The sequence below is a fragment of the Protopterus annectens genome, chromosome 2.part1 (genome assembly GCF_019279795.1).
Source record: "Protopterus annectens isolate FY-2018-M chromosome 2.part1, PAN1.0, whole genome shotgun sequence".
Taxonomy (NCBI): Eukaryota; Metazoa; Chordata; order Ceratodontiformes; family Protopteridae; genus Protopterus; species Protopterus annectens.
The window spans coordinates 654,084,527-654,098,010 of NC_056729.1; the positions used below are offsets into that span (position 1 = coordinate 654,084,527).

Below are 13,484 nucleotides of genomic sequence, written 5' to 3' on the forward strand. Positions count from 1 at the left end.
TTTTTAGATAAAGAGGATGAGCACACAGTTTGTGCAGTACAAAGGCAGGCAACCGCCCCACCGTATGGTGAAATTGCTGCTGCCATACCGGGGGAACCTCCTCAATATCAGTCTGAAGATGTGGGATCTGTACAGCAGGGTGGGTTATTAGCTGCTCAAGGAAATGTTGTGACCCTCCAATTTACCCACAAATTCCTGTAGTACCTAAAGTTGCTTTGCAACAGGTAGACCAACCTATGCAGTTAAGGTCAGGACCAGCAGGGCAAGGACGTTGGGCTATTAAACTTTCTGACCATTCAGAAGCTCTTCCCTTAATACAAGTTGCAAACCCACAAGCAGGAGATGTTGGACAAGAACCAACTATTTTAGTTTATCGTCCCTGGGCTAGAGAGGATATAAAACGAGCTACGGATGGTATTCCTCACCCCAAGGTTAATTTTCAAAAGTTTTCTGAGGACATAGTTGGTATGCGTTTAAGTTATCATCTAAATGGTTTAGAAGTAGAACAAGTAGTGTGACAAATCTTAGGTCCAGATTGGCGCTTAGTTTGTGGTACTTGGACATGTAAGGCAGATGACGGCACTACATTAAAGCATAATTCTGGGGTGTTAGACACACGAGTCACTGATCTGTTAAAGAGAATTTCTGATAAGTGGCGTCCAACAGCAGATTGGACAGTAATAAATCAGTGCCTCCAAAATTATGATGAATCTGTAGATCATTATATTGCAAGACTGACAGAAGTGTTCAATAACCATTGTGGAATGATGATTCCGCAGGATCAGACTAATGATAGTCCATATGAACAGCAATTAAAAAATGCTTTCCTTAAAGGTTGTAAGGCTCCGATAAGTAGTTTTATTACTAAGCACATGGTAGATCACAGAACATGTAGACTGCAACCTTTGTTTGAATATGCATGGCATGCTGAGCGACATTTTAATCTAAAAAAGAAAAAGAAAGTACAAGTGTTGGCAGTAGGGGATGATGGTGGTATATACTTAGTACAGGACCAAAGGGGGCAAGGGCGCTGTGGTGGCATTAAAAAACGTGGGGGCCCGCAATGGGACACGTTAAATGAACTGGGTGGACATTCAGCCTATAGGGAAAGGTTAAAACGTGGAGAATGTTTTAAATGCGGTAGACGTGGGCACTTCGCTGCCGACTGTGAAGAGTGGCAACATCCCCCACAGCTTACGAACAAGGGCTCCGCATGACTATATGATAGTAAAGAAAGGCGCCATCTTCATTATGGGGATAGTGAAGAGGCAGACACTCTCTATGATGAATGTCAGAACACTCTAATGGAAGGGCGGGATTGTGACTGTGAAGTCATAAACCTGGCAAATTTGGGTATTGCTATGCATCTAGATCAGAAACCCATGATAGAGTTTTTGGCTGAGGGACAGAAAGTGGAGTTTTTATGTGATTCAGGTGCATCACGTACACTTTTGGGTCCAGCAGTTCTGCCTCCAAACTGCGAAACAGATGAGTGTGTCCTTGTAAAAGCGGCAAACGGGAAAATTTATAAGGAACCACTGTCTCATCCTCTACTGTTCACAGATCCACAAACAAACCAAACTGTTAGGTGTAGGGTAATTATATCAAAAGTTTGTCCAGTTAATTTGCTGGGAAGAGATTTGATGCATGTGTTTGGAATAGCGGCAATTCCCACACCTAAAGGTATTGAGGCAAAAAGGTTAGTGGATGGCTTAGTAGTACAGGGAGTACAAGACTTGTTTTACTGGTATAGCCTAGACTTGATTTCAGACGGCCCGGGGGGGGGGGTTGATACAGAGTTGATCAATCTAGCTCTAAGTAAATCTAGGAGCGGGTCACCGCAGGTTGCGGCGCACTTACATTGTACAATGTTCTATAAGGCCCCTGGTCCGGATAAAGAATTTGAAAAAGAATTCTTTAAGCACAAGTGTGCAAGGATAATTTTGAATGATATGTTTTGGGATACGCAAGGTAATACAGTAGTAACCTGTACTTTGACTAAGGAAATGAGTTCTTTATATCGCTCAAGTTATAGACCGCATGTTTCAGTTACTAAAGCAGTGGGGACACATTGGGTAGATTTGGCGAAAAAGGTAACGATTTGGGACACAATGTCTGAAAGTCAGTTGAAAGATCAACAGATCCAGGTACAAAGATTAAATTGGGTGACTTGGGCACGACCAAGCGTGCACTTCAGGGATGACAAAGTAGAAGTGGCATGACAAATCCTCCTAACTCAAGAGGAAGATAGTGCGTTAGGTGCCTTGCCTGTAGAATTATGGTCAAAAGGTAAAGGGGATGTGGGACTGATGAAAACAGCAGGTGAAGTTTGTATAACTCCAAAGTCAGGTTTTAGACCTCATAAGCACCAATATCCACTAAGTAAACAAGCGGAGGAAGGAATTAAGCCAGTTATTGAACAGCTAAAACAGGTAGGAATTCTTGCTGAATGCCCAGATTCACCCTGCAATACTCCGTTGTTTCCTGTAAAGAAACCGGATGGGTCATGGAGGTTGGTTCAGGATTTACAAGCAGTTAAGTCAGCTGTGATCCCAAGAGCACCAGTGGTCCCTGACCCCTATACACTACTTAATGATTTACTACCTCAGCACAGATATTTTTCTGTCAGATATAAGCAATGCCTTTTTTCTCCATACCACTACATAAGGAGAGTAGATTTTGGTTTGCATTCACTTATCAAGCTAAAAGATACACCTACACCAGATTGCCACAGGGTTATTGTGAGAGTCCGACAATATTCGCACAAGAAATGGCTGCTAATTTAGCTCAGTTTGTTCCCCCAGAGGGAAGCCAGGTTCTGTTGTATGTAGATGATATTTTGTTGGCCTCACCCACGCAGGAAAGTTGTAGAAAGGATACCCTTGCCCTTCTTAGTTTTTTAGCTGAGCAAGGACATAAGGTAAATAAAGAAAAGTTACAATTGTGGAAAGCACAAGTAAAGTACTTGGGTTATTTAATCTCGCAGGAAGGTAGACAAGTGGAAAATAAAAGAAAACAAGCAATTCTTGAAGCACCTATGCCCACGACTAAGTGGGAGATGATGTCGTTTTTAGGTGTGACTAATTTTTGTAGAAGATGGATTTCTAATTATGCTGAAGAAGTAGGGCCATTGACCACACTGATCTATGACACTCCCATTGCAGCTAAAAGTAATATACAGTGGACAGATAAGGCAATACAAGCATTTAATAGAATTTAAAAGAATTAAGCAATTGATAGCAGGATCCTCGGTTTTGGGTTTTCCGAACTATTCTAAGCAGTTTGTACAAATGGTTGATTGTAAGGGAGGATATATGACTTCGGTTCTGGTATAAGTACATGGGGATAAACAGAGACCGATAGCTTTTTATTCCTCCAGATTAGATCCTGTTGCAAGGGCATTGCCGCATTGTGTTCAAGCTGTAGTGGCAGCCGCCATGGCAGTGCAAGCCTCAGCATCATTAGTTTTGTTTCACCCATTAAAATTGCGAGTTCCACATTCAGTAGCTACTATACTTTTGCAAGATAAGATAACCTTTTTATCTCCTAGTCGACATTTGTCGTGTATGACAGTGCTGCTGACACAGCCACATATGACCATAGAAAGATGTACTACTCTTAACCCGGCGACACTTTTGCTGACTCCAGAAGAAGGTACTCCACACGTTTGTTTAGAGAGCATTCATGACAAAGTACTTCCCCGACCAGATTTAACGGATATTCCGTTGGTAGATTCTGATCTTGTTTTGTTTGTAGATGGATCAGCAAAGAAAGACAGTGTAGGAAAAACACTAGTAGGGTATGCTGTCACCACAGAAACTGAAGTTTTGGAAGCAAAAGGATTGTCAAACATTTATTCTGCCCAAGCAGCTGAGTTAGTGGCTTTGACTCAAGCTTGTACCTTAGGGGAGGGTAAAAAAGTGACAATTTATACAGATAGTCAGTATGCTTTCTCCACTGTGCATGTTTTCGCTCAACAATGGAAGAATAGAGGAATGGTTACTGCGACAGGCAAACCAATAAATCACAGAGATTTAATTTTACAGTTGTTAGATGCAGTGCAACTACCACTTCAGATAGCGATATGTAAATGTTCTGCACATACCAATAGAAAAGATCCTGTCTCCAGGGGAAATGCCCTTGCTGATATGGCTGCAAAAAAGGCAGCTCAAGAAAATGATTTGCTTTTACATGACAATGATTTAGAGCCCGGACACCTCTTAGACTTAGAGACACTAAAAGTAATGCAAACATTAACAACACAGAAGGAAAAATGTCGTTGGGTGAAATATGGTATTACACAACAGGATGGGTTGTATAGGACATCAGATGGCAAAATGGTATTACCCTCAAACCTTTTTAGGTATGCTGCATTGGTTAGCCATGGACCTGCCCATGTAGGAGTACAGACAATGGTTCAAATAGTGTCTAAGGTGTTTTGGTGTAAGGGGTTTTCAACTTATGCAAAGCAATTCTGTTTATCTTGTTTATTATGTGCAAAGTATCATGCTCAGGGGGGAGTTAAAAAATCTCAGCAGGCATTCCCTACCCCTCCATATCCATTCCACACACTCTGTATGGACTTTATTGAGTTGACCCCCTCAGAGGGAAAAAGGTTTTGTCTAGTCATAATTGATGCTTTTTCTAAATGGGTAGAAGCTTTTCCAGTAAAGTATCCTGATGCACACACAGTAGCAAAGCTTTTGACAACAGAAATAATTCCCCGATTTGGCCTTCCAAGGCGCATTTATAGTGATAATGGGTCTCATTTTGTAAACCAGATTGTGCAGAAGTTGGGTCAAGTGTTTCAAATTGATCTCAAGTACCATTGTGCTTACCATCCGCAGTCAGCTGGACTGGTGGAGAGACACAATGGTGTCCTGAAGAGTAAGCTCCGCAAGCTGATGGCAGAATCCTGGACTGCGTGCCTTCCTTTGGCACTCCTGTACATGCGAATCTCACCCTCCTACAAAGGACTTACACCATTTGAACTTTTGTTAAGGAGACCATATTACGTCCCGCAGTGGCAAGGATTGTTGCCAGCGGAACGTGAGGGGGGTGAGGATCTGGTGGATTATATGAAGAAGCTGCTAAATGTCAAGTCTCTTGTAACCAATGACTCCTTTGCAGATTCCAGAAGTGAAACCTTGTTAAGCGTGGCACCCGGGGACTGGGTGTGGATCCGAATTGTGAAGAGAAAGAACTGGTCATCCCCCAGGTGGGAAGGCCCATATCATGTACTTATCTCAACACCTACGGCTGTAAAGATCGCAGAGAGGACTTCGTGGATTCATATCACCCACTGTAAAAAGCTAAAGACTTTTCCTTCTGCCATTGATGTTGGTCAGACTCCATCGGACCCCTGAATGCAAAGTCTGACTACAAAGGAAGGATGGCCATGTTCAACTGGTACTTGAACTGTTACGTGATGATGATTTTGGTGGCGAAAGTAAATATGTCCATACGATAAGGAACAATTGTGAGAGAAAAAGGAATGGTGGTGCTGCAAGCGCAAACAGGTGTTACTACTGTGTTCAAGGTAAAACTTTGTGAAGGAATTTTGGACTGTGCTAAATGGAACAATAATGATTTCTTGATTCGTGCAAAATATTTGTGCAATAGAGACTGTACGTCCTGGTCAACTGTTTGGTGGTCAACAGATGTGAATGGATGGGAAACAAGTGGTGCAGTGATACCGGAGAAAGATAAAAGCAGGCAACAAAGAATAAAAATTGCGCATTTCCAAGGTACTGAAGTGATTACTATAACCATCGTGTCACCACAAGAAAGTGATTCAGGAGTTTATGGAATCGGAGTGTCTCTTCCAATTGGAACTGATCCTTTGGGGACCCTCCAACTTAAAGTGCAAAGCCTTAAAAATGCTACAAGTAAAGCAGATTTTGCCTTCACAGAAGAAGAACAATTGTTACTCGAGATGGGATTCGTACACCATAATGAATGGTTATCTTGGGTTAGATATAGTACCCGAGAGGCACATCGTGAAAACTGTGTTTCTTGTGCTGAAGGTAAACAGCAACTAGCGACAGTCCCATTGATGCAAGCTGAAGGTAATCTGACGTGTCTGTTAAAGTTATTCTTCAACAAAACCGAAGATAAATGCAAAAATGAAACTCAGCGTTTTCCAGTCATAAGCAAAGTTGAGAAACCGCCTACAGCAATCTCTTATCCAGGTTCGTATATGTGCATTTCCAGAGATGGCACAGGAAAGAATTATGGCAATATGGGACAGAATTATTGCAATGTTACTGTGAATGGCAATGGGAATCCATTTCTGGAGAACCACATAGTTTGGCAGATGTATGGTGGTTATGTGGAGACAGAAAACTCAGATCAAGGCTTACGATTCCCTGAAAGGGAACTTGTGCACTTGCAAAATTAATTCTGCCATTCTACATTTTCCCAGTTCCAGCAAGCAATTTCGTAAGAGAACCTGAAATAAAGCAGAAGTGGTTGAATAAGAGAAAAAGAGAGGCACCGAAGCAATCCTTCGATAGCAGTGTCTACATCGAGAGCATTGGCGTACCAAGAGGCGTGCCTGATGAATACAAAGCAATAAACCAAATAGCGGCTGGTTTTGCATCCATCTTTGTCTGGAATTCAACCCAATAAGAATGTGGATTGGATCAACTACATTTACTATAACCAGCAGCGTTTTGTGAACTATACCAAAGATGCATTAAAAGGTATTGCTGAACAACTGGAGGCCACTTCGCAGGTGGCATGGCAGAATCGAATTGCGTTGGATATGCTCCTGGCCAAAGAAGGAGGAGTTTGCAGGATGTTTGGGACTTTCTGTTGTACATATATTCCGAATAACACTGCCCCTGATGGGAGCATCACTCGAGCTTTGAAAGGTTTGGGGATGTTATCCGAAGAATTGGCAGAGAACTCTGGGGTAAATAATCCCTTCACAGACTTTCTACAAGCGTGGTTTGGAAAATGGAGTCATCTCATCAGCAGTTTCCTGGTGTCCGTCGGAGTCGCTGTGGCTATTGTGGTGGTATGTGGTTGCTGTTGTATACCCTGTATCAGAGGTCTTCTACAAAGACTGGTTGATACTGCTGTTACGAAGACGATGTACTAGCAGTTGCAACAGACTGGTGAAAGTGAATACATTGAAATGTGACTTTTGCAAATGTTTTAAAGTTTAAAAGTTTGTCTTGCAAATGAAGTAATGTATGCAAAGAAAAACTTAGTTTTTACCATATATTGCTGAAATAAAAAAGACAAATAAAAGTGTTTTGAGGGGGGAAATGTTAAGAGAAAAAGTTTTAAAACATACTGTTATTTGTCTCTCTCTCCCATCTAGCAAAATGAATATGCTATTTGCTGAAGTGTTGGTAAGAAAAGGTCATTGAACCATGTTTATTAAAGATGGGCTTTATCTATGATATATGTAGTTTGCTTATGAACTTGAATAACATCTGTTTTCTATACTTCTGAATAAAGAAAGCTAACTGCAGTTAAATGAAAGCTTGGTAAAAGGACGCACGGCTGAGTACTGAAGCAGGCTGTGTGTCCTGGAAAATTCCAGCTATCACTGTTGAACTCTGTACCTTTTTAAACGTTCTACACTAACTGTGGTTTTGAGGTAAAGCATTCTTTTCTGAGGTAAATGTTGATCCTAGATGTTTTTCATAGCCAGCTGTCAACTGTCAGAAATGTAACAAAAGCTATTTTGGCTAGTAACAGGAAAGTATAAAAGTTGATGTCAGTAAACAAGCTGATCAGATTGAGATCATCTTGGCCAACATGTTGCTGTAATCTGGTTAGCTGCAAATAAAGAAGTTTTTCATCACCTGAGGCAGATGTGACTCGCTTGAATTTTTTCTTCTGACAGGAATGCTCTGTGGAATGTTTGGAGGGGACAGGGGGATGAAATTTTCACCAAGCCTGTCTGCTAATAGGTTAGCTATTTTCGCAGAAACATTGTGTGGGATGCCATCCACAGCTAGTTCAGCACACGTCTGGGTCCTACCTTTTAGGTTATGGATACAGCTGAAGAATGCCTTATTGTTATCCTTAGCTATGGTTGCTAAATTTTTTTGAAGTTGCCCTTAGAGGATTTTACAAGTTGTCTTATTTGTTTGTTCGAGAAGAGGAGGATGTTCTTGCTGAGACCTCTCTTTTTTATTCATAGACAGCAACATCTTCCTCTTGTTGTATAACTTATTAATCGAGCTGTCCACCAGAGAGAGACTTGCTTTTTCTTGAAAATCTTGTTTTGATCCTATCAGGTACAGCTGTGTCAGTACATTTGTTTAAGTGTTTGTACAGAGCATCTGTGTATACTTTAGTACAGCTGTCAATGCCATCTGTGGAAACAGGAGGTTGGACATTATTTATGCCATCCCTTAGGAGGGTATAATTACTTTTGGTGATTTTTTTAGCTTGATTTCACTTAAAAGGGGTTCAGGTGTTCTAGTTACTTCAAATTGACTGATTTGTGATCAGATTTAACCAATGAGGGTCCTATACTTGTGGTGGTACAATGGTCACCCATACTGGTGAGGACCAGGTCAAGAATATTTGAGCCCCTTGTGGGGTTGCGTACTATGTGTTCCAGGGCATTAGTGTTAACAAAGTCCAGCAAACTTTGTGCAAGCATGTTGGTACTCGTATAAGTTTGCCAGTCGATGGAGGGATAGTTAAAATTGCCCATGACTAGAGTGTTTGGTTGTAATTTGACTGATGATTGAACTTGGATTAACTCCAAGGAGTTTTCCTGTCTAACAAGTCTAGAGGTGTAGTTATCTTTAATGAAGATAGATATTCCTCCTTTGGTTCTCACATGTTCATTTTGTGGTCTAAAAGTGTGGAAGGCATTGTAGCCTTGCAAGGCTGGGGTACTCTCTGCCGCCCTGAGCCATGTTTCTGTGAATGCACAGATGTCAACATTCTCCAAAGGAGTGCTTCCACAGAGTGCAGTTTCTGATTTAAACTCCTAGCATTTAGGAACATAACCTTTTATTATTTTCATGTCAGAAATATTGTTCTTGAGTCCTTGCCTAAAAAACTCACTATGGGGGAGGCAAGTGCCTTAGCATGTAACCAAAAGCCTAGAGGTGACAGGTGAAGACCATCTCTGGCAAAGCAGTGTGGTCTATCAACCATGTCATCCCAGGATGACAGGAACTGGATCCCCATAGAATGACACCAGAAACTAAGCCAAATGTTGAAGTCAATCATTTTTTTTGTTTTTTGTTTATATTGTGGTATCATCCTAGGTGATGGTAGAATGCTGCTCAAGGCTAGGGACATACCTGCCTGGGACACACATTCACAGAGCTCAATCATGTCTCTCTTCATATAATCCAGTGAGGTTCGTCTCAAGTCAATGACACCAACATGAACTATGATGGAGTCATAAAGGTACTTATTGTACTTATTGTTGAGAGACTTAAGAGGATGTGTGATCTGATGGATCCTGGCACTCGATAGACAGCTGACCGTAACCTTCTCCTTATCCAGCCTGGTGAATGGGACATTTGTGTGTCTCACAATGGAGTCAACTATGACTAAAAAATTTGGTTTAGATGTGCTTTGCCTTAGGGGCTTATTTGGTGAGACACTTTTGCTTGTGTTTTTATGTGCATTGAGTGCTGTAGGTACTGTATTAGGTGTAGCATGTTTGCATTTGGAAGGTCTCTGGTGTTTAGAGAGGTTTCTGGTGAGTACCTGCGCTTATGATGGCTTATGTGCCGAGTGCATGGTTTGTGTCGGAGGTGTAATATGTGAGCTGATCATCTGTTCACTGTTACTGTTCTGTGCACAAGAAAGCAAGGATTCCAGATTCTTAGTGCAGATGTGTGATTTAGGAGTAGAGTCTGTGTACATGAGGCAGTTGCCACACTGCCTCAGGATACCCATGTCAATCAGGCTGGTAGGAGAAATGGAGAGAAACTGCCCATCCATAATTCTAGGTTAAATCCTGTTTTCACAGTAGGGTGAGAAAATAGAGAGATGTGGTATAACTAGGTGCTCTAAACAGGGTCTATATTAATGGGGTGCTCTATAAAGGGTCCATACTAGCAAAGGTTCTCTAAATGATAAGAGACTATTGTAGATTTGCTGGTTTGGGGATGGTTTATGGGGGCAAACGCACATCTGAGGTACTCTATGAGTAGCCAAGTGCAATTTAAGGACTTCTTGGCCAGATGTATGTATATACATCTATACATATATTGGTGGCACAGTGGTACAATGGCTAGCATTGTCGCCTCACAGCAAGATGTTCTCAGGTCCAATTCTCAGCTGGGGTGCATTCTGTGTGGAGTCTGCATGTTCTCCCTGTGTTCATGTGGGTTTTCTCTGAGTGCTCTGGTTTCCTCCCACATTCCAAAGACATACAATAGGTCGACTGGATGCTCAATACAGTCCATAGGTGTGAGTGTATGCATGTGAATGAATGGCACATAAGAACAACCGCGGCAGGGCTAGCCACCTGGCAGTGTGAACCTTGTGTCTAGATGACTATCACTGTTGAAATGACACCCCTGCCCCATGTGCTAAAATGGGATAAGGGGTTGCAGATGAATGTAAAAAATATTATACACACACACACACACATATATATGTAACATGCAAACCAGAAACCAATTCAACTCCCTTTTTTACCCCCATTTTGCACGTGGGGTAGAGGTGTAAATTTTATTTTACATAGTGTGTGTGTATTTTATATATATATATATATATATATATATATATATATATATATATATATATATATATATATATATATATATATATGGGTTCACTACTAAATCTCAAATTATTATTATATATATATGTAATGACAGCTTATACTAAGTGATAGCATCTGGATTTGCTATGTCTCTGCACTGAAATACTGACATTTACAAAAGTAATGCACTGCACAAAACCTGATTTTTTGGGAATGCTCATCTTTCTTTAGTCTACGACATGTTCATAAATACTCACCCAGGGATGCCTCCAGCCTCCATCTTGTTTGCAACCGTAACATCTGTTGACCAGACATCATATTGCCAACGCTTCTGTCCTAGGACACCACCCAGCACGGTGCCTGTATGAACACCCACCCGCATGTCAACATCTGTTTTGGTCTTCTCCCGCACATAACTAAAGGAAAAGAAAAATTCTATTTTTAGGAATGGATTAGTACATTTTAGTACAGTGACACTAAAACAAGATATGTTTTGCCTTTTATACATTTTCTATGTACTGAGTTACATTGCTGCATTTTACCTATCATTTTATCTAAAGCAGCATATAATTTTACATTTATTTCTATGCATTGGGCTACATTTACTAGAAAACTAAATAAGGCATATTATATAATGAATTTGTAGTAAGAAAAAAACATATCTACCTGTTTAGCAAAGCTGTTACTAACAACTAAACTGGATGTTGATATGGGAAAAACAAAACACATGACTCAAGGTTGGCACAGAGTCTTGAGACAGCTGCAAGGAAAGTTATGGTATTCTGGAATACACAGGAAGCACCATCACTGGTAAGAAAGACAGGAATTTGTGATCCTTCTTTATAATTAGTAAAACTCCATCTAATGCACTACATAAAGTTCTGAAGTTCTCACCTTTGCTAAAATATAAGGCCATTTTCACAATATCACCACTTTGGAATGGTAAGGGCTGTCACTGAACTGAAAAGCTGAGGCTGGCTTGAAGTCAGCAATTTAGAAATTCAGCTGCAAATGGAGCATTCATAAATAATTAATGAGGGGGGTTGGTGAAACTCCCATGACTATCTCCATTCATGTTCTTTGTGGGTAGTCCATTTTTTTGCCCCTGCTTCCAGGGACAAAGCTTGGGCTCTGTAACAGTCCAATAAAAAACAGGCCACTCGAAACTTTTTTTGCCAATTCAGAAGAAGCAGATTAAACATGACAAAGACTTACTACAATACAACCCAACTAAAATACCAAAACAGCCACAAAAAATTCTGGGCCTCTAAAAATCAGCTACTGAAACCAGGTCAAATTGTGACCCTATCTCCCACCAACACAAATACTCCAGACAGTATAGCCACTCAGTTCAATGCTTACTTCAAAAACTCAGTTTTAAACCTAACCAAAACTTCCTGTAATACACCTCTAAACACTCCCTTAAATCCTAAAACAACTTCAAATGCTTTCTCCTTCACCCCCATTCAAGCAAGCACCAAAAGAAAGATGCTATGTAAGCTTAAACTTACTTCCCTTGCTGCCAGCAACCTACTCTCTGAATACCTTAAGATAGCTGCTAGTCTAGAGCAATAGCCTATCCAGTCTCCATTTTAATCAATTGCTCCATAACTGAAGTCAGTATGTTCCCAAAATCTGGAATACTTCCTATATCATTCCACTTCACAAAGGAGGAACATGCACAGACATTTCTAATTACAGACCAATTGCAATTTTGCCTTCTCTATCCAAACTTCTGGAAAAATGTATCCATTCCCAGCTCATGAACTACCTTTTTTCTAATAACCTTATCACTAATTCCCAAAACGGCTTTCGACCTAACCACAGTACTACCACAGCTCTTCTAAGTTTCACAAATGCTACTAACCAATTCAGAAACAACGGACAATTAGTCTCCTTGGATTCCTTCAATATTCCAAGACATGGCAACAGCTTTTGACACCGTCTCCCATCAAAAACTACTAAACGAACTTCTATCTCTTAAACTAAGCAATACCACCCTTACATGATTCCACAACTATTTAACAGACTGAAAACAAGCTGTAAAATGGCAAAGTCAACTCGCCTCACTGTTATCTGTTACATTAGGAGTACCACAGGGCTCTATCCTTGGTCTAATCCGGTGATACGAATGTGATACAAAAGGTATACCTTGAGTGTAAATGAACTGACTGCTGACTTGGTATGGTAAAACTAATATAGTAAAGGGTTAATATTCTTTATGCTATATTTTACTCTATTTTTTCGATTTAACTATGGGAATGAGGCTACTTTATGACTTGTTTTCACATTCCTTCTTGTTTTTGAGGCTACTTTATGACTTGTTTTTCATATTCTTTCTTGTTTATGCACAAGCTCCGTAACCCTGAGACCTGACAGATAACTTGTTTTGCACATTCCTTGATGTTTTCAAGTAACCACAGGAACTGGCATGCTTACATGGAGCATTCCTGGGCATCTGGCCAATGCCTATGTTTTGTTTCACAGGTTCATAGGACGATACTAGGCTATTGGCCTGGATGCTCTTATAAGCCTAGCCAAGAATTTTGCCCATGTTCCCACAAAGTCAGCATCTGTTTCCCCTGTCCAGCAGGGACACAAGTGGGATCCCAGGGACCTATTTTCTGTTTCCCATCTAGGTTCCGCTTAAAGAGGGCTACTGAGGTACTCTGTTTGACATGGAGAGGGAATCTAGTCCACAGATGGGGGAGTCTTTGAGACACAAATCTATCCCTCCAAAAAGATCTATTAATATTACAGACCAGGGTGAGGCCTTGCA

At 40.8% G+C, this 13,484-nt stretch overlaps 1 protein-coding gene across 1 annotated transcript in view; it reads right to left on the reverse strand.

Annotated features, from left to right (window-relative positions):
- The window catches only part of ADCY3 (adenylate cyclase 3), a 2,166,879-nt gene that overhangs the window by 1,000,298 nt on the left and 1,153,097 nt on the right, over positions 1–13,484 (reverse strand). The window contains exon 6 of the mRNA XM_044062394.1: positions 10,963–11,121. Coding sequence (XP_043918329.1) covers positions 10,963–11,121 — 159 coding nt within the window. The remainder of the gene's footprint in view (positions 1–10,962; positions 11,122–13,484) is intronic.